The sequence below is a fragment of the Gracilinanus agilis genome, chromosome 3 (genome assembly GCF_016433145.1).
Source record: "Gracilinanus agilis isolate LMUSP501 chromosome 3, AgileGrace, whole genome shotgun sequence".
NCBI lineage: Eukaryota > Metazoa > Chordata > Mammalia > Didelphimorphia > Didelphidae > Gracilinanus > Gracilinanus agilis.
The window spans coordinates 206,909,352-206,928,405 of NC_058132.1; the positions used below are offsets into that span (position 1 = coordinate 206,909,352).

Consider the following 19,054-nt stretch of genomic DNA (forward strand, 5'->3'; position numbering starts at 1 on the left):
CTGGGTTTCTATTTTCTCATTTGTAAAATAGGAATCGATCATAAAAATAATTGTAGGTCCTGTCTCCCAGGGATTTTGTGTGAAAACCACATTGTAAGCATTATGTAAATGTGAATTATTATTATTAGTTGAGTTGTACCTTGGAATAGTGAAAAGGGCACTGAATTTGGAGTCAGAGAACCTGGTTACCAATCCCAGCTATTCACTATGGATGAGTCCTGGGTAAATTACATCCACTTCTGGGCCTCAGTTTCTTTATCTGTAAAATGAGTTGGTTGAACCAGCTGACCTTTTAGGTCCCTTCCAGTTATAAATCTCCTATGATGAGGTGTGACTCAGGCTCCTTTTCAGGGCTGTTTGCATTTTAACAGTGCTGTTATGCCTAACACAAAGGAATGAATCTGTAATGGTAAAATCCCAGGTATTAAAAATTCTGTGGTTTTAAACCCAGGCCAGTGGGAAAGGTTGACTAGTGGGAAAGGTGGGTGTGGGAGGGTACATAGGCCACCATTTTATCTGTTAGTGTATAAATCCAATGAAGCAGATTCAGCCTGGACTGGCCAACTACTCCCAGTCTCAGCTCCTAGAGAAAAATCTGGCTTCATAAAGAGGGTGAACTATAGCTGTAGAATAGCAGCCAATAAAAGAAACTGGAGAGACAGGCAGCTCAGCCGAAAGGCAAGGAGACAATTAACTGCAGGATGAACACTGAGCAGCCCCAAGCCAGCAGAGCTCATTTCCTGCTCTTTGACCACTTCTATCACCAATATTCACAAGAGCTCACACCTTGCTCAGAGCTCCCTGAGGGCAGCCACCTCTCCTCCTCCCCTGATATCTTTTCCTCTCTCTCTCCACCCCATCCTTCCATGGGCAAGTCACTTAACCTTGGGCAAGTCATTTAACCCTGCTTGCCTCAGTTTCCTCATCTGGAAAATAAGCTGGAGAAGGAAATGGCAATGGAAGGGGGTTTGAACCTTATACAGTCATAATGTTAACTAACTGACTGAGTGACTGGCTTTTCAATACTATAACCTGTTGGGCAGAGCAGAGCAGAGCATGAAAAAAATGAGAGGCCAAGATCTTCAACTTGGGATTGGAACCCTCCTATCTTGATATTCACCCTTTGTAGATAAATGATTTTTTAAAAAACCCTGACCTTCCATCTTAGAATCAGTATTGGGTTCCAAGGCAGAAAAGCGATAAGGCTAAGAAATGAGGATTGTGACTTGCCCAGGGTCCTACAGCTAGGAAGTGTCTGAGGCCAGATTTGAATCCAGAACCTCCTGTCTCTCTATCCACTGTGCCATCTAGCTGCCTCCCTAGATCAAGCGATTTTTAAAACTACTCCCAGCTGTGCAGAAGACCTCCCAGAGCTCCCTTAAGCTTAGCGTCATCCGTAGCATCCAATACTGGACAAGACCTTAGCAATCATCTGATCTCGTCTCATTTTACAGATGAGGCAATTGACGCTCAGGGAAATAAGATGATTCATCCTAGATCAGGCAGATTCTGAGCAGGAGAGTTCAGATTCAAACCAGTTCATCAGACTCCAAATCCAGGGCCTAAGCATGACTTGGAACTTGATGTCCATCCACAGCAGCATTGGGGCACCTCTGGGACCAATTAATCAGCATATCTGAGAAACCAATAAGTGAGACATTCATTACTCTAATCTGTGTAAGGCGATGTAGGCAGCTATGCCACAGGTTCTGCATCCTCAGAGGCCTGTTGAGGGAGGAATCCAACAAATTGGAGAAGTCTCTCTCCTGGGGTAGAGGAGGGGAGGCTTCCAAGTCTGCCCAGAGGATGGGGGGAGTTCAGGGTGCAGGAATGGGAATCTGCCTACTAAAGGTGAAATAAGAAACCCGAAGACAGTGAGTTGAAGGGAAGGGAACTAGGATGGGAAAGGGGAGCCAGGATGAACATTAGCAGAAAAGTCGATAGACATCGAATGCACAGGCATTCAACAGTGGATGCCAAAACCAGAAAGAGGCAGAGGAAAGCTTCTCTCTCTGCAGTGAGAGAGAACCAATTATCAGTCCCCCAAAACCCCCCTTTTGGCTGGTGTTTGACAAACAGCATGACAATGGAGATAAATCCCAATGGACCCCAGAACCAAGTTGAAGATGTCTTCACCTATCATCCTTTCACTATAATTTGAAGCCCAGTCCTGGTATCTGCCACACACACACTCATACACAAAGGAGAACAATGTGTGCATTTTCTTGTTTCTGGGCTGGGAGGGTTCAGACGAGATAAATCAAACTGTTAATTCTCCACTCTGGGGAATACTCTAGTTTAAAATTGGTAGAAACATAATGGAAATATTCCTTTCTGTCAGCTTGGGTTCTGAGCTTAATGAGGCTTTGATAGAAGCTGGGGGGTGGGCAGGACTCTGCTTTCCCTTGTTACTAACTTGTCAAAGACCAGGAGCCTCATCCATTTGGTGGTATATAAACATTGCCTCCCTTTCTTTTGAGTGCTATGGGTGATTTTCAGTTATGGAGGTTTAGGAAATCCTGGACAAATAAAATTGCAACAATATTCTCTAGCTATCATTTTGACCAATAGCCTGGATGCTTTCCAATTCAATCTAATTCGTTCAATGAGCATTTATTAAATGCCCACTATGAGTCAGGCACTAGGCCAGGCAGTAGGGATACAAAGAGAAAAATGAAACTCTAACTGCCCTCAAGTAGCTTAATTTATTTCTGAATTACCCACAATTCTGTAGCACTTTAGATTTTAAAAGTACTCTCCTTGAGACAATTCTATAGGCCGTGCAAGTATTTTTAGTTCCATTTTATATATATATATATAGCTCAAAGTGGCTGAGTAACTCACCCATAGAAACGCAGTAATTATCAGCATTAAGATTCAAACTCGTATCCCTTGATTCCAAATCCAGTGCTCTTTCCATGATAACATGCTTCCTCTCCCATCATGCTGCTTGCTAAAGTTGCTCCAACCTCCCTCTGCTCCATGAAAGGGCTGCTGAATAGGGAAGTATTGAGGGCAGTAGAAATGATCAGGAGAGAAAGCAAAGGACCCAGTCTAATATCCAAAACCCTTCATAGATAGTTCCAGCCCTTTCTATCCCTCTTTCATACTGATGCCTCTCAGGAACCTGGCCATAGTCAAATTGGACTACTTTGTGTTCTTTGATCTTGTTCTGTCCTCAATCTTTATCTACCCCAACCTCCAGAGTAGGAGAGGACTTTTGAACCCCTTCCCATATATTTGAGTCCAATTCCATGCTGAATGTAGGTCTGTAGGGCAGGAACTATTTTATTGATCTTGTCTTGATATTACCGTACCTAGAAATTGGTTTTGAGACATGGGAGCCCTTGGCACAGGACCGTCCTGTGTTGTGTGCCCTCATCAAAGAAGGCACCGTGCCCCATGAGCATAGCAGAATTGCAATAGCTCAAAAGAAATGTGAGGTGCCCAAATTTAGAGACATCTCCCTCCCAAATGTTCAAACGGGCTATTTGTGTCTGACCTGTGACAGAGACTTCTGAGCCCCTATTGGTCTGATCAGCCACAGTTGGAGACACTGTACATTGACCCCACCCTGAAATGATGATATTATTTTGGTCCTCTTTGAGTACAAAGGACAACCCCTACCATCACAAAAAAAAAGTGTCTTATACTTAATAGATGTTTAATCAGTCAATCAAAAAGTATTTATTAAGCTCTATTGTGTTCCAGGTACTGTGGTTCCAAGGAACAAAAAATTTAAAAAGGAAGTAATTCTTGCCTTCAAGGAGTTTAAATTCTACCAGGAATAAGGACTGGATCATATTCATTTGGATTGAATTAGCCTGGGACACATGGAGAGTATATGTGTAGTTGAAATAGTGAGGAAGAGAATAAGCAATTATTAAGAACCTACTGGGAACAGCTAAGTGGCTGAGAGCCAAAAGTCCTGGGTTCAAATCTGACCTCACATACTTCTTAGTTGTGTGACCCTGGGCAGGTCACTTAACTCTTGCTTAACCCTTAATGCTCTTCTGCCTTGAAATCAATACATAGCATTGGTTTTAAGATGGAAGGTAAGAGTCTTAAAAACCCTATCATGTGCTAGGAAGTCTGCTAAGTAATTTCCACATATTATCTTGTTTAATCCTTATAACACCCCTGAGAGATAAGTGTGTTATTATCCCCATTTTATGGGCGAGGAACGTGGCAGACGGCAGTTAAGTGACTTGCCCAGGGTCACACAGCTAGTAAGTGTCTGAGGAGATAATCCTGATGTCTGGCCCATTGCTCTTTCTGCTTTACCACCTAGTTCAGACTTGGGGGACAAGGTCAGCATCTGATGTAGGGTACTTCTGTTGGTTGCTGATGAAAGGCTACTACATAATACTTGAAGGAGCACATGGAGTAGGGGATGGTGAATTTAAAGCTTCTAGGATACCTGCAGCCACCAAGAGGACTCCTGCCTTTGGGATAATCTGGCCCTGTGGAGAAGTACGCTTGGGATTTAACAAATGTTTGGAAAGCATGGGGAGAGTGGGAACAAAACACATTATTGCAAATCTTATTATTATTATTATTACACTCTAAATGCTATTGTATTACAAGGACCATTAGGAGAAGAAAGTGCTGTTATTATTAAGCAATCCAGCATCCGGAACCCAGCTGTAGTCAGACTATACTCAGAATGTCAAAGGCATCAGCAGCTCAATTAATCACCAGCAGAGGCTTCCCTCAGCCCTGTGCCCGAGGTGCCAACAGCTCACATTTAAAGCTCAGTGGCAAAAGCCACCATCATAACTCACAGGTTTGATTCCTCACTTGTAAGTCACGAGGTTTTATTTTACCCTGGGTTGCTAGAGACCCTGAGACCTACAGGAAAGGTGGCCCCACCATGTTGACTGAACCCCCAAGAAATGCCTAAGAGATGCTTGGGATGAGAAGGCCTGGGGGCACCTGGGTGGCTCAGTGGATTGATAGCCAGGCCTAGAGATGGGAGGTCCTGGGTTCAAAGCTGACCTCAGATACTTCCTAACTGAGCAAGTCATTTGACCCCCATTGCCTAGCCCTTACCAATCTTCTGCCTTAGAGCCAATAAACAGTATTGATTCTAAGATGGAAGGTAAGGGTTTAATTTTTTTTAAATTAAAAACTTTTAAAAAAAGAAGGCCTGGATGGGCTATGATTTTCAACACTGGAGGGACAACCCATATACAGATCTATAGAATTGTATTTCTCCCTTCAGTAGGGTAGAGTCATGATTTGCATCTCGTATATTGGCAAAATGTATCCCTGCTCCTGAAAACCTCAGGACAAGCAGACCCCTTTGAAAACCACTGAATTTCAGATTTTATAGGCATTTGAGAGGCCATTGAGTCCCACTTCTTGCCTAGTGCAAGAATCCCTGGACAATACCTACCACAGATGACTGTCCAGCTTCTACCTGGTTTTCCAGTAATGAGGAATTCATTTTTTTCATCAGGAAGCTTATTCTCCTATCAGGACTACCCCATTAGAAAATTCTATCATAGCAGAATGAAACCTAGATTCAGTGACAGAGAACCTGGATTTTGCCATTTGTTCACTGTGACCTTGCACAAGTCATTTCACTCTTGGGGGAAAGCTTCATTTTCCTCTTCATCTTTTATCTATCCACCCATATTGTATTGTTCCTAGTAGATCCTATCTCCTGGACATTAAGCTACTCGAGGACAGAATACAATGACTGGATTGTTTGGTTTTTTTTATCTTTGTGTGCCCATTGTCTAGTTCAGTGACTTGCACATAGTTTTTGGTTATTAATCCTGAAAATGAGGACCCTAGATGAAACAATCCCCATTTTCATAAGTCTTCTGATGCTGGGTTTGAAGCTAAATTTCATTGTGTATTTTCTATATAATCTTTAGCAAGTCATGGGAACTCTGGCACTTAGGTTATCCTACGTACTTCCTCCACAAATTGGTTGGGAAGCTGGCAGACTCTCAGACTTGGTCTGGGAATGGAGAGAAAAGTACCTCTAAGTACTTCTAGGAGCACAATGGTTGGTATACTAGATAGAGGAGAAACCCAAAGTGGGGAGAGAGATCAGTGGAAGAATCTGAGTACCTGTGGGGCTGGAGCCAATAACAGGAAGCTTCCCCTAGATTGGCTGCCTTGTTGCCAACTGCTCAATGTTGGCAGCTGATTGGTAATATGTCTGGGTAGAGAAAAAAATAATTCTGATTTGAGGAAGGCAGGCCTGAGTGGGTGGGTGCTATAGTGATCAGTGTCAGACCTCTGAGTGTTTGGGCAGGAAAAGGGTAAGGGAGGTTTTAAGCTGGAGAATATTTTATTTTATTTTATTTTATTTTATTTTATTTTATTTTATTTAAACCCTTATCTTCCATCTTGGAGTCAATACTGTATATTGGTTCCAAGGCAGAAGGGTGGTAAGGGAAGGCAATGGGGGTTAAGTGACTTGCCCAGGGTCACACAGCTGGGAAGTGTCTGAGGTCAGATTTGAACCTAGGACCTCCCATCTCTAGGCCTGGCTCTCAATCCACTGAGCTACCCAGCTGCTCCCTGGATAATATTTTAGAAGATACCTACTCCAAATCCATTTTACTGTTGAGAGAATCAAGGATCAGAGAGAATTAAATTACTTGCCAAGGGCCATAGCAATAATGTATTTATATGTATATGTGTACATATATATGTATATACATATGTGTACATGATGTATTTGTGTATATATAATATATGCATGTATATATAAATATTTATTATGTGTGTATAAATATATATGTACATATGTATACATGATGTGTGTTTATATATCAGAAATGAGATGGAAGCCCACGTCCGCTGACCCCAAAGCCAGTGATCTTTCTCTTGTACCACAATGTCTCCCAAACATACTTTGTGGAATCATAGAACCTTACAATCTAAAGGGAACTTAGAGGCCCAAATCCTTCCCTAAAGCTTAAATACCCTCTGCAAAATCTACTCCAAGAGGGCATTCACTTGCTGCTTGAACACCCTTGAGGGAATGTGGTTGTATCCCAAGCAGGTCATATCTTTGCTTGTACTCTACTCTTTTCAGGTCCTTGCACCTCCAGAGATTGAGAATGATGAGAAGTGGTCCTCTGATAAGAAGAAGATGGTTCATGTTTGGAGATTGTTAACTTCTTTAGATGCGATAAGGAGGCAGCTAAAGTTTGATGGCTAGAAGGGGGAATGGGAGAGGTTAGAGAGGAAAAACTAACACTTCAGAGAGGAAGCCAAGCTCAAAAAGTCCTCATTTTTTGCCCAACTAGAGAGTGATTCCTGGACATCTTGTCTGTCAAGTCAACCTGTCTCATTGCCGTGTCAATTCCTTATTCACTAGGGACTCACTGAGAGTCCTAAGGGGACAAAACACTATTCCAGTTGTTGAGTACAGCATGGAGAATAATCACAGCAGTGGGATATTATGGAAGAAAGAAAGCAAGGGGGAGACTTCTGCCTCCCTAGCTCAAGTAACAAATGCTTAAATCCTCCCATCCTTTGTTTTTCACCCCATTGACCCAGTAGGTGGCATGCGTCTGGGTACATCTATCTTTGAATGGCTTAGTCACCAACTTATATATGGAGTCCTGTTGGGAAAGAAATACCCAGGAAGGACAGCACTCCTGGGAGGGATGGATGAGCTGACTCAGGTCATGGGGATAAATGAATAGGAAATAAGCAGCAGGCGGAGGCCAGGAGAGCTAGGAGCTGGGAGGTTTAAGGCTGAGTCTCCTATTAAATAGAATTCGCTGACAGGTATGAATTAGTCTCCTAGCTGCTACTTTCTTCAAAGAGCTATTTCACAAAAAGCAATCTCCCAGCCCGCAGCGAGCACAGGCTTTGGTGCAGATAAACAGAAGCAGAGACTGGTGTTACCAAGACTTTGGAGAGGGGATAGGAGGGAAGTGTAAGGTGCCTAGAGGATGCTGGTCCCCTAGTAAGTTCAAGGTTCCTCTCTACTACTTATCAGAGAAAAGGGAAAAAGTGGACTAGAATGGGTCTCTGGATGGGCTGGGTATGTCTTTTGTCACAGGTATGAAGGAGGAAATAAATAAGAAATAGCTAAGGTGTGTTGGCTAAGGGAACTAGGGGCTTGAACAGAATGGAAAAGACACTGGGCATGGAATGAGGGGGCTAAAGTTAGAATCCTAACTTCAACAGTCATCCAGTCAACAACCATTTATAAAGCACCTACTATATGTCAGGCACTGTGTTAAGCACTGGAAATACTGTGAGTAGACATTAGCTCTGTGACCATGATCAAGTGGCTGAACCTGTTGGAGCCTCAGTTTCCTCATTTCTAAAATGAAGATAATAGTACTTGTCTTCAAATGATTGTTGTAAGGAAAACGTAAAATATATGTGCATATACAAATATATGCATATATATATATATATATACACACATATATATAGTGATAGGAAATGGACCTATGATTTCATTGCTATAAGGCACTCCTGGATAAGGAAGTTCCCTAGATCTTTGTAAGTTAACATCTCTGTGTCTGGTCTTGAATTGCCTTGTGTATAGATTCATTAAATAATTTGCCCAGGATCATACAATCAGGGTTTGTCAAAGATGAGACTTGAACATAGGTATTTCTGACACTACAGTCAAATATGCTACATGCCTCTGACATGTTTATCTACTGACATGTATATCATGAGCAATGGAGGTGATAGCAAGCTGGGCTGGTCTCAGAGTCAGGAAGACCTGGGTTCAAGTCTCACCTCTGATAGATACTCACCAAATGACCTGGATCCTAAGTCACTTAATTGCTCAATGCTTCTCTAGGTAAGTCTCTAAGAATATAAATTGCAGAGAAAGTACTAATTTGCATTGATTGATGGAATTTCCTCACCTGAAAGTTCCATGTACCAATGAAATTATAGGTCTGGTAAAATACATACAGATTATTGCTATTATTATTATTAATTTTTATTTTATTTGAATTAGATTAGAGCCAAGAAAGTTATTACACGGCCCCCAAATATTTGCCCTTTAACTCTTAGAGTAGCCCAGATTTACTATTCATACTTATGGATTAAGACCTTACAAGTTTCGAACCTCCTCAAAACATTTAGCTCAGAAAACATTTATGAAATACCTGCTATGCACAAAGTACTAAGTGTTAGGAATACAAAGGCAAACAGAAAACAGATCTCAAAGAGCTTGTGTTTTACTGGAAAGAATGTACCATATATGTAGAGAAGTAAATATAAGATTTTTAGAAAAGGGAGAAAGTAGTAACAACTGGGGGTGGGGGGCAGAATAGGATAGGAAGTAATTCTGGAAGTAGAAGGTGGTACCTAATAAGTTAACATAATAATAACTAAAATGTATACAGCATTTAGTTCTCAAATTCTCAAGTATTGCTTTTACTGTCCATGGTGCTGAACATAACTGACTTAATTCCTTGCACTAAGACAGCTCAGTCCTAGTCCATATATGTCTCTTCTCTTTGGGACAATACACTCTCCCACTTCTCAGAGTATACAGAAGGCAGGTGATTTTCCTTTCACACAGGTTTTTTTTTTTATTTTTGTCCTTGATGTCTTTGGTCCTCCTCCAAACCAGAGCATTCCTACACCAAAGCATTGTATTTCCTCCTGATTTTAGTCCCAGAATTGCAACAGCCCATTTATGATGCTGATTCTTTACAATCATTGCCCACTTTCTCTGAGTTAGAGGCAGCTAGGTGGATCAGCAGATACAGCATTGGGTCCTGTGTCAAGTAAACTTGAGTTCAAACCTGGCCTCAGATACTTACTAGCTGTGTGATACTGGACAAGTCTGTCTTAGTTTCCTCGACTGTAAAATAGGGGTAATGACAGCTCCTACTTCATATGCTTGCTACAAGAATCAAATGGAATAATATTTGTAAAGCACTTAGTACTGTTCCTGGTACATAGTAAGCATTATAGAAATGCTTTTTCCCTTCCCTTTCCCCCATGAACCAACCAATCCCTACTTCTGCCCCTGAATGATAAATAGCATGTTGACCCATGGAAGATGCCTCAATGTCTTTATCAAAAATGAATTTCTGTTTGTAAAATAGAGAATTGGAAATGTCACAAGCTTCAGGCAATCTGAGACATTACACCACTTCAAATAAGTGGGGTCCCTTTCCCCTTAGCTGCCATACTGATCTTTCCAGATTGCTTTCATCCTATTACAAATGAAGCATTCCCTTAAGGTCCCATTTAACTCACTCTTCATTTCAGCATAACTTTCCATTTTATTTATTTACTTATTTTATTTATAGGTAGTGATCTGGCTCCAATCTTAAGTTGCTTTTCTTCTATGAAGAGGTGGAAGCAGAAGAGAATGAAGAAGATTGGCAGAACTAATTTTGTCTTTTTGGGGGGGTCACAAAAGTAGAGGGAGGGGGTAAGGGAGGATTCTTCTGTGTTCCCAAACAAGGAGAAAAAAGAAGAGGGAGTAAAATATAAGTTTTTTAGCACTGCACAGGACATTACCAATTAACCAGAACCTAATTAATCAAGAATTAGACAGATTTTTTTCCATCTCCCTTCCCCTCTCCCATCTTACACTTCACTTTTAGGAGAAATTGATGAGTGACAACAGAGGTTTATTCCAAAAAGCAATTTCCAAGGGATGCCTAATGAACAATATAGACATTCCCATCTTTTAGTCTTTTTCTACATCAATGTGCATTTCAGCATGGTAGAGTAGAAGGAACATTGGATTTTGAGTTGGGGTGGGGAACTAGGTCTAAATCTTGATTCTCCTTTATCCTTGGCTAAATTATGTACTCTTGATGAAGTCAACTTCCCATTTCATGGTCTCAGTCTTGTCATCTATAAAATAGCTAGATGATCTCTAAGTACCTTCCAGTTATAAATCCTGATATTCATTGCTATAACTGTGAGGTTCTGCAAGATTGGCAATCATCATTCAGTCTATCATTCAACAATTTAGTAAGCATCTACCATATAAAAAGGACTGTGTTAGTCACTGAAGGTGATATGTGGTATGAGATTTAATCTCTGTCTTCCAGGATGTCAGGGAGGTAAAGTATAGGCTTATTTTTTCAGAGTTCAAATTCAACCTCAGACACTTATTAGCTGTGTGGCCCTGGACAAGTCACTTAACTCTGCCTCAGTTTCTTCATCTGTCAAATGAGCTGGAGAAGGAAATGACAAACAAGTCCAGTATTTTTGCCAAGAAAATCCCAAATAGGGCCATGGAAAATCAGACACTATTGAAACAACCAAACAACAACAAAGTATGGCACATGAAAAAAGTTAACCAAAAAGAAGAAACAATCAACAAATATTTATTAAGTACCTAATAAGCGCCAAGCATTGGGGATACCAACAAAAGTGTAGCAGTTTCTGCCTTCAAGGAGCTTTCTTTCTGTCTGCATATAACATTTAGTCCCATGGTTACATACCAAATAAATGATAAAGGCAAGAAATGCTACAAGCTCAAACAGGATTTAGAATGATAAGGGGTATGCTTTCCCAATATTAGATGAACCAATGAGTCTCATTTATTCTGTTGTGTGTACAGCCAGCCCTGGCTGTCCTGCTCACTGATATCCCTTGTGGAGGTCGTGGAATCCCCAGAAAAGAGAAATTCAAGAACAGAATCAACAACTTATGTTAGTTCACACTTTCCTAGGTGACCTCCTTGCCTGCCTGCTGAGCCTCAGGAGAGATTGGACAATAGTTGTGTAGGAACTGGGGAAGAAGTGTGTGGGGTTTTTTATGTATGTTTGCTTAAACTTATGACCTGCAGCTACTTCTGGATATCTGTGGTCAAATGCCAGAAACTTCTCTGTGGGTGGGATGACTCAGCCATTTCTTTTTTCGTACTGATGACCCATTTCTCCCACCAAATGCCCAGCATTCTCAATGGTGGCACAGATCCATGTAGTTAAGAGACTAATAGATGATCATTCTCCCTTTCCTCTGTGCAAATGGTCTTAAATGGAAGCAGAGGAAAGAGAAGTCAGCTATAAAGAAGGATTTCCCAAATGTCAGGGCTGTTAAATAGAAGAAAGAATTATTAAAGGAGGCTGTGGAATCAAAAGAGTGTGGTATAATGGAAGTATAATGGATTTAGAAGAAGACAGGTTTAAATTCTGGGACATTATTCTATTAGTTCAGATCCCCAGATAATTTTCAACTTAAGGCTAGAGGGCAGCTAAATGGCTCAATAGATTAAGAGCCAGGCCTAGAGACAAGAGGTCCTGGGTTCAAATTGACTCTCAGACACTTCTCAGCTGTGTGACCCTGGGCAAGAACTTAATCTCCATTGCCTAGGTCTTATCACTCTTCTTCTTTGGAACTATTACACAGTACTGAGTCCAAGATGGATGGTTTAAGAAAAAAGACTTATGGGTAGAGACTCTTCCTAGAGGTCATCAAGTTTGATATTGCCATTTTAGCATTGAAAAAACCAAGACTCAGGGAATTGAATGACCTGCTTAGTCACACAAGAAATAATGGCTAAGCTACTATTCAAATCTATTTGACCTTTTAGAATTTGTTGCACATTAGAAGTTTTAAGTAAACACCTGCAACTTCATCCTCTCATCCCTGGTTTCCACTGCCATCTCTCTCAAACTGTTCACTGAGGCTTTAAGCCTAGGCATCATTCCTACCTAAGAATTATGTAGTACAATGGAAAAAGTACTAAATGGAGACAGAGGCCCTGGATTCAAATCTCATTCCAGACACTTCCCACAGGTGTAACCAAGGACATGACATTTCACCTTGATAAGCCTTGATTTCTTCATCTGTAAAATGAAGAGGTTAGATTCTGTGAAGTCCCTTCTAGTTCTTCTAGTACTAGAATCCTGTGATGACTTGTCAAAGTTTACCTGTTAAACCACTTATTCATGCTATGATGTAAAAGCTGCTTATTTATATTTATTATATATGTAATAATCATATATAATTATGATTTTATAATTATATGTGGAATATATAATATAACACATATTATATATATATATATATTTCTAAACTGCTAATTTAAATAAGGTGCTTACCCACTCCTGCCCCTAATTCCAATGTGTTATGCAAATTGTATGAGAAGAAAGGAAAATCTCTTTGGGTCTACCTTACTTAACCAAAAAAAAATGAGGGGGACAGCTAGGTAGCTCAGTGGATAGAGAGGCAGGCTGAGAGATAGCAGGTCCTGGGTTCAAATCTGGCCTTAAGACACTTCCTAGTTATGTGACCCTGGGCAAGTCACTTAAACTTAAACCCACTGCTGGGCCTTAACACTCTTCTGCCTTGGAATTCTGATACAAATACTCAGTATTAGTTCTAAGACAGAAGGTGTTATTTCAAAATGAATAAAAAATTTTTAATGAGATTGGATGAAGTAATCTCTAAGTTTCTTTGATTTCCAATTTTCTAAGAGCTTAACTCAAAAGCAGCTTGGTGGCACAATGGATAGTGTTAAACCTGGGGCCAAGAAGACCTGAGTTCAAAACTGACTTCAGATACATCCTTAATATGTAAACCTGGACAATTTACTTAACCCTGATTGCCTTAGTTTCCTCATCTATAAAATGAGCTGGAAAAGGCACTGGCAAATTAATCTAGTATCTTTGCCAAGAAAACCCCAAATAGGGTCACAAAGAGTCAAACATAAGTGAAATGACTGAACAACAACAAATGAACCTAACTCAAAAAAAGAAGCTGTTTTGGGTTTGAGGGATTAGATGAGGGAGAAAGATGATGATATTGGTTTTAGCAGGTTAATTATGAAGTGCTGAGGGAGGTGTGAGTAGGTAGAAATATACTGTGGACAATTGGAAATGACAATCTAAAACTTAGAAGAGCTCTAGGCCCTATCAGGGCTAAAGAGGGAGACACTGGAATGATAGTTACGAAATCACAGCATAGAGGTGGAACAGGAGGGTATAGATGAGATTACTAAGGGGGGAAGTATATAGAGAAGGGAAATAAAAGGGTCAGTGACAAAGTCTCTGGAATCATTCACTTTCTGAAGGACAGATGAGGAAAAGGAGTCAGCAAGGAAGATGGGAATAGCAGTTAAGAGTTTGAACAAGAACCATGAGAATACTATTTTAATAGTTTACTTTCCAGAGAGGAAAGAACATCCAAAAGAAGTGAAAGTTAATGGTGTCAGTTGCTTCATACAAGTCAAGGAAGATGAGATCTGAATAGAATCCTTTAGATTTGGTGTGGGGGGAGGGTAGATTTCTTGGTGAACTTTGAAGGTATCATTTCAGTAGAGTTTGAATTTGGAAGCCATCTTGCTAAGTGTTGAGGTGTGTTGGATATGGGGGGGGAACTTAAATAATTCTGTTTGCTGAATGAATAAAGGGTAAGGAAGAGAAGAGAAGGGTGGGAGTAGAATTCTGTTCCCAGAAGTTTGCCAGTGAAAAGAATGCAATGGAATAGTAATTCAAGGAAGTGGCAGAACTAAGTGGCCATGGGGCTTCTTTAAGGGACACCTGAGGGAAGGAACTATTGCAGAAGGAGTGACTGAAAATATAGAAGAAAGAGGGAATGATTGATGGGATAAAGGCCTAGAGGGGTCAACGAGATCAAGGGAACAGATGGAGAACAAAACAGATGAAAATATGGAGAACCTTTGAAGTATGGTTGAGAGGAGTTGATGAATTGGCCTTGCTCTCAGTAAAGTAGTTAAGGTCTTATGCTAAAATCAAGAAAGAGGGCAGGGTTGGGCATATCATAGAATCATAACTCTAAAACAAGAAGGGACCTCAGAGATCAATTAAGTCTAGTTCCCTCTTTTTACAGATGAGGAAACTGAGGCCCAGAAACATGAAATGACTTGCCTATGGTCATGCAGCTGGTAAAGATCATAGGTGAGATTTGAATTCAGGTCCGATAAATTTAGAGCCATAGATTTTTCCACAGCACCACACTGTCTCAGGCAAGGTTTTTTGAACAGTTGCCCTGGAGAACTAAATTAAGTAATTGAGAAACAATGAATAAAAGGTTTACCAAGGAGGAAAGAGCGCCAGCTGAAATTAAATGATATGAATTTGTAGATTAAATCATCACCATGTTGTAGCCTTGTCCAGTAATGTCTGACAATATGGGAATAAGCACAGTCAAAACCAGCAGCCAATTTTATCCAGGGTTGGGCATTGACAAAGCAAAAGAGATGGGGTGGGGAGACAACGGATAAAGGGAAGAGTGATCTAGGAAGAAGGACTTCCCACCTTACAGAATCCACAGCTAACTATAAATATAACTCAAAACCTGGAAATGTATCTAAAAAGCTACAAGTAAAGCTGGAGACTTGGAAAACTACCTGGGGCACCCTCCCCATAGAACATCAAAAACATGTGATCATAATCATAATAGCTAGCATTTATATAGCACTTTAAGGAATAAAAAAGTGAAAGTCTCATTTAATTCTCACAATAACCATGTGAAATAAGTTCTATTGCTGTCTCCGTTTTGCAAATGAGGAAACTGAGGCTCATAGTGACTTACCCAGCTAGTAAATGCTTCAGGAAGAATTCAAATCCAGGTCTTGCTAATGCCAAGTTAAGCATTCGATCCACTATGCCAACTAACTGCCTCTAATCTCTTCATAAGGCTTCCAATGCTAAGAAACTCCCTAGCCTAGCTGCCTCTTCCACTTTTGGACAGCTCTTACTGTGGGAAAGTTTTTTTCTTTACATTGAAGGAATCCAACCCCAGGGAGAGAAAGCATTTTACGCCCTAACCACATAAACCATTGTCAATCAGCCTCTGTAATTACCCAACAGGCAGAGCTGGCACTGCTCCCCTCTAGCCCCATCCCCCCTCTGCAGATGTGCCTTCTCTCGTTAGCCATCTGCCCCCATTGTGCCCAATGACAGCCCACAGAGTATAAGCGGCTGCCCTGCTGGAGAGACAGGAGGATAATATCAGCCACATGAAATCAATACATTTTTAGGCAGTTCTGACCGTGTTCCTCTAATGGGAATGTGATTGGATTCAAGACATAGGTAATCCTCGACCAGATTAATTTGTGTTTGGAGTCCATGGTTCCATGGGAATCTTGTGACTCCTCGTAGAGGAGGCATGGTTCCAGGAAGTCGTGGGGGGTGAGGGGAAGGGGGTGGTTTGCTGCTGGTTGGCAGCATGGGTTGTTCAAAGGAGGCTGCTAATCCAACCACAAATGCCAGAAAGGCCAAGAGGAGATGGGGAAGAGGAGCACCTCCTAATAGAAAGACTAGACCTGAAGGAAAACGATGGCTCTGCCCAGCTAGAGAGTGAGATTGGGACACCAATCATCTCTCAAGTCAGCCTGACCCACTGGTGTATGTGTTCATCCCTCAGTCCCTCTGACACTGCAACCCACTATCTGTGTGATCCCGAACCAGTCTTTGCCTCAGTTTGCTCTGCCATAACATTAGAGTGATGTACTGAAATGGTCTTGGGATGGCCTATGGTTACACGACTAAGATTAATTCTTAATTTCTAAGATTTCTTCAAGCTCTACTTTTGATCATTCAGAGGACACAGAGCTGTATACTGGGCATGGAAGGTCAATATGGCATCCTTTGTACATGACGATAGTAATTCTCCCTCCCTAATCCATCCTTATATCCTAGCACCTCCACACAACTGCCAGAATTTATGTTCCCAAAACACAAACACAAACATGACCACACATTTCCCCTCCTCAAGAAGCTTCAGTGGCTCTCTGTCACCTAGAGGATGAAATACAAACTCCTCAGGTTGGCATTTAATGTCCTTGATGAATGGACTCTAGGCTATCTTTTCAGGCAGACTGCATATACTTCCCCTTACATACTTTAGGTACCAGCCAAATTGGCCTCCTTGATGCTCCCCATAATGGCCATTGCCTTCTCTTGCCTCCACATTTTTGCTTTCTTTCTAGACCACTTTCCCTTTGCACCTCCACTCCTCGGAACTTTTAGCTCCTATCACAGCTCAGAGTAAGTGCTAAGACATATCAATCAATTCTTCCAGTTAGTAGAGTACCCCCACCTCATTACTTTGTACTTATTTTACATATTTACATACATCTTGGTAATTTTATATATATATGCAAATATATAACATAAAAATAATATATATTATATAACATTTAATATATTTAATAATATAATAAAAGTATACTATATAATAATAAATATATAATTTAATATATGCTTAATAATATATATTATTTCCTCATCTGTCTACATGTTGTATTCTACCAATAGAATGTAAGCTCCTTAAAGGCACGTATTGTTTTTACATTTCATATTCCCAACACCTAGCATAGCACCTAGCACAGAGTAGGCACTTAATAAAAGCTTATTGAATTGAATTGTCATGTCTTTTGAGCAGTTTTTTTAAGAGTCATGGTCTTGGGGGCAGCTGGTGGCTCACTTGATTGAGAGCCAGACCTAGACACACAAGATCTTGGGTCCAAATCTGGCCTCAGACACTTCCTAGCTGGGTGACCCTGGGCAAGTCACTTGACCCCATTGCCTAGCCCTTACCACTCTTCTGCTTTAGAACCAATACAAGCCGGGAGATGGAAGATTCTGGGTTCAAATCTGGCCCCAGCCACTTCCTACCTGTGTGACCCTGGGAAAGTCACTTAACCCCCATTGCTGATTACTTAACCCTTACTGCTCTTCTGCTTTAGAACCAATTGGTTCTAAGATGGAAGGTAAGGGTTTTTCAAAAGAGTCAGTCTCTGTTCCCAGTTTGTGACCAAGGGCTCAAATGGGCTGACCGGGACTTTAAGTTTAGTCTCTGGCCCTGGATTAATATTTTTCTCTGTACAAGGCCACCAGCCCCATCTGAAAATGAACGTCGCTGCAGACTCAAGGATGATGGAGAGTTGTAAGGATGCCCTTGTTCTTCAACTATTGCCCTGTCTTCTAATGACCGCTGGGGGAGGATCAGTCTTGCATTTCCTTTACTTCCTAACTGCTTTCTCTTTCTAATTACCTGTGCATTCCAGGAGTTCTCTCTCCAACGAATGGACAGCCTTCTGGATGACCGAGTCAACATCCTGGGATTTTCTATTTTCAACCAATCCCATGCTTTCTTCCAAGAGTTTGTACAGAGTCTCAACCAGTCATGGCAGGAGAATTGTGACCACGTGCCCTTCACTGGGCCTGCAGTAAGTACAGCAGCCTTTGTGGCCCTGGTGGGCCATCTGTACACCACACCCCTTGCTAGCCAGCCCAATCCAGGACTATAAGGGATCTACTCCTGAGTCATGATGACTTCTCAATGTGCTCTGGAAAACTCCCTACAGTTCCAATTCCAATTATTTCCATCCAACTACCAAGGCTTTTGCCATCCAAGGATTTTAGAGCTTCTCCCAACACTCATCAAGTATTGTCCCTCCCCTCAGCTCTCCAAAATCAGAGCCTATTTTGATACACACCAAAGGAAAAAGTCATCTGAGCTGCCCAAACTTATCCCCTAAGCTCTAAGATACTCAAACTTACTGTGTTCCTGACCTCATGAGAATTTCTCTAGCTCCCATTTATAAAGCATTTTACAATTTACAAGGTTCTTGCCTCAGAACTGCCTGCTGAAGTAGTTACTATAGACATTATCATCCCCTTTTATAGATGGGAAAACTGAGGCTCAAAGAGGTCAAGTGGCTTTGCCTTAGTTGATTAAGTGGCAGAGTTCAAATTGGAACCCAGTTTGGCTGACTATGAATCCAACTACATGTTAACTAGTCTGTTACTCTGAGCCTGTTTCTCTTCCGTGTCTTTATTAACATTGTCAGTGATTCAGGAATTCTATCTTCCTCTCTTCTCCTCCCCACACTCCATCTCTGTTCATCCTTCCACTCTTAATCCTACAAACAGAGGCATCTATGAGCACACTATGAAAAGATAATTTAAGAAACCTGGGGCTAGAGAACAGTAGGGCCAGACAAGGAGACAGCTGTGGGGGTAGAATTGATGAGGGATTAGTGTCACTACTTGGGACCATTATCTTGTCATTTAGGAATACTCAGAAGTCCCCTAAAGCCAAGGGTGTGCTGAAGCCAGCTTGAACTAGCTTTCTGATTGTTACAATTTCAGCATGA

The 19,054-nt window shown here is 41.1% G+C and overlaps 1 protein-coding gene across 1 annotated transcript in view; it reads left to right on the forward strand.

The window, feature by feature from the left end:
* GRIK4 (glutamate ionotropic receptor kainate type subunit 4) overlaps positions 1–19,054 on the forward strand; it is a 315,433-nt gene that overhangs the window by 68,378 nt on the left and 228,001 nt on the right. The window contains exon 6 of the mRNA XM_044669645.1: positions 17,963–18,124. Within this exon, the coding sequence (XP_044525580.1) occupies positions 17,963–18,124 (162 nt within the window). The remainder of the gene's footprint in view (positions 1–17,962; positions 18,125–19,054) is intronic.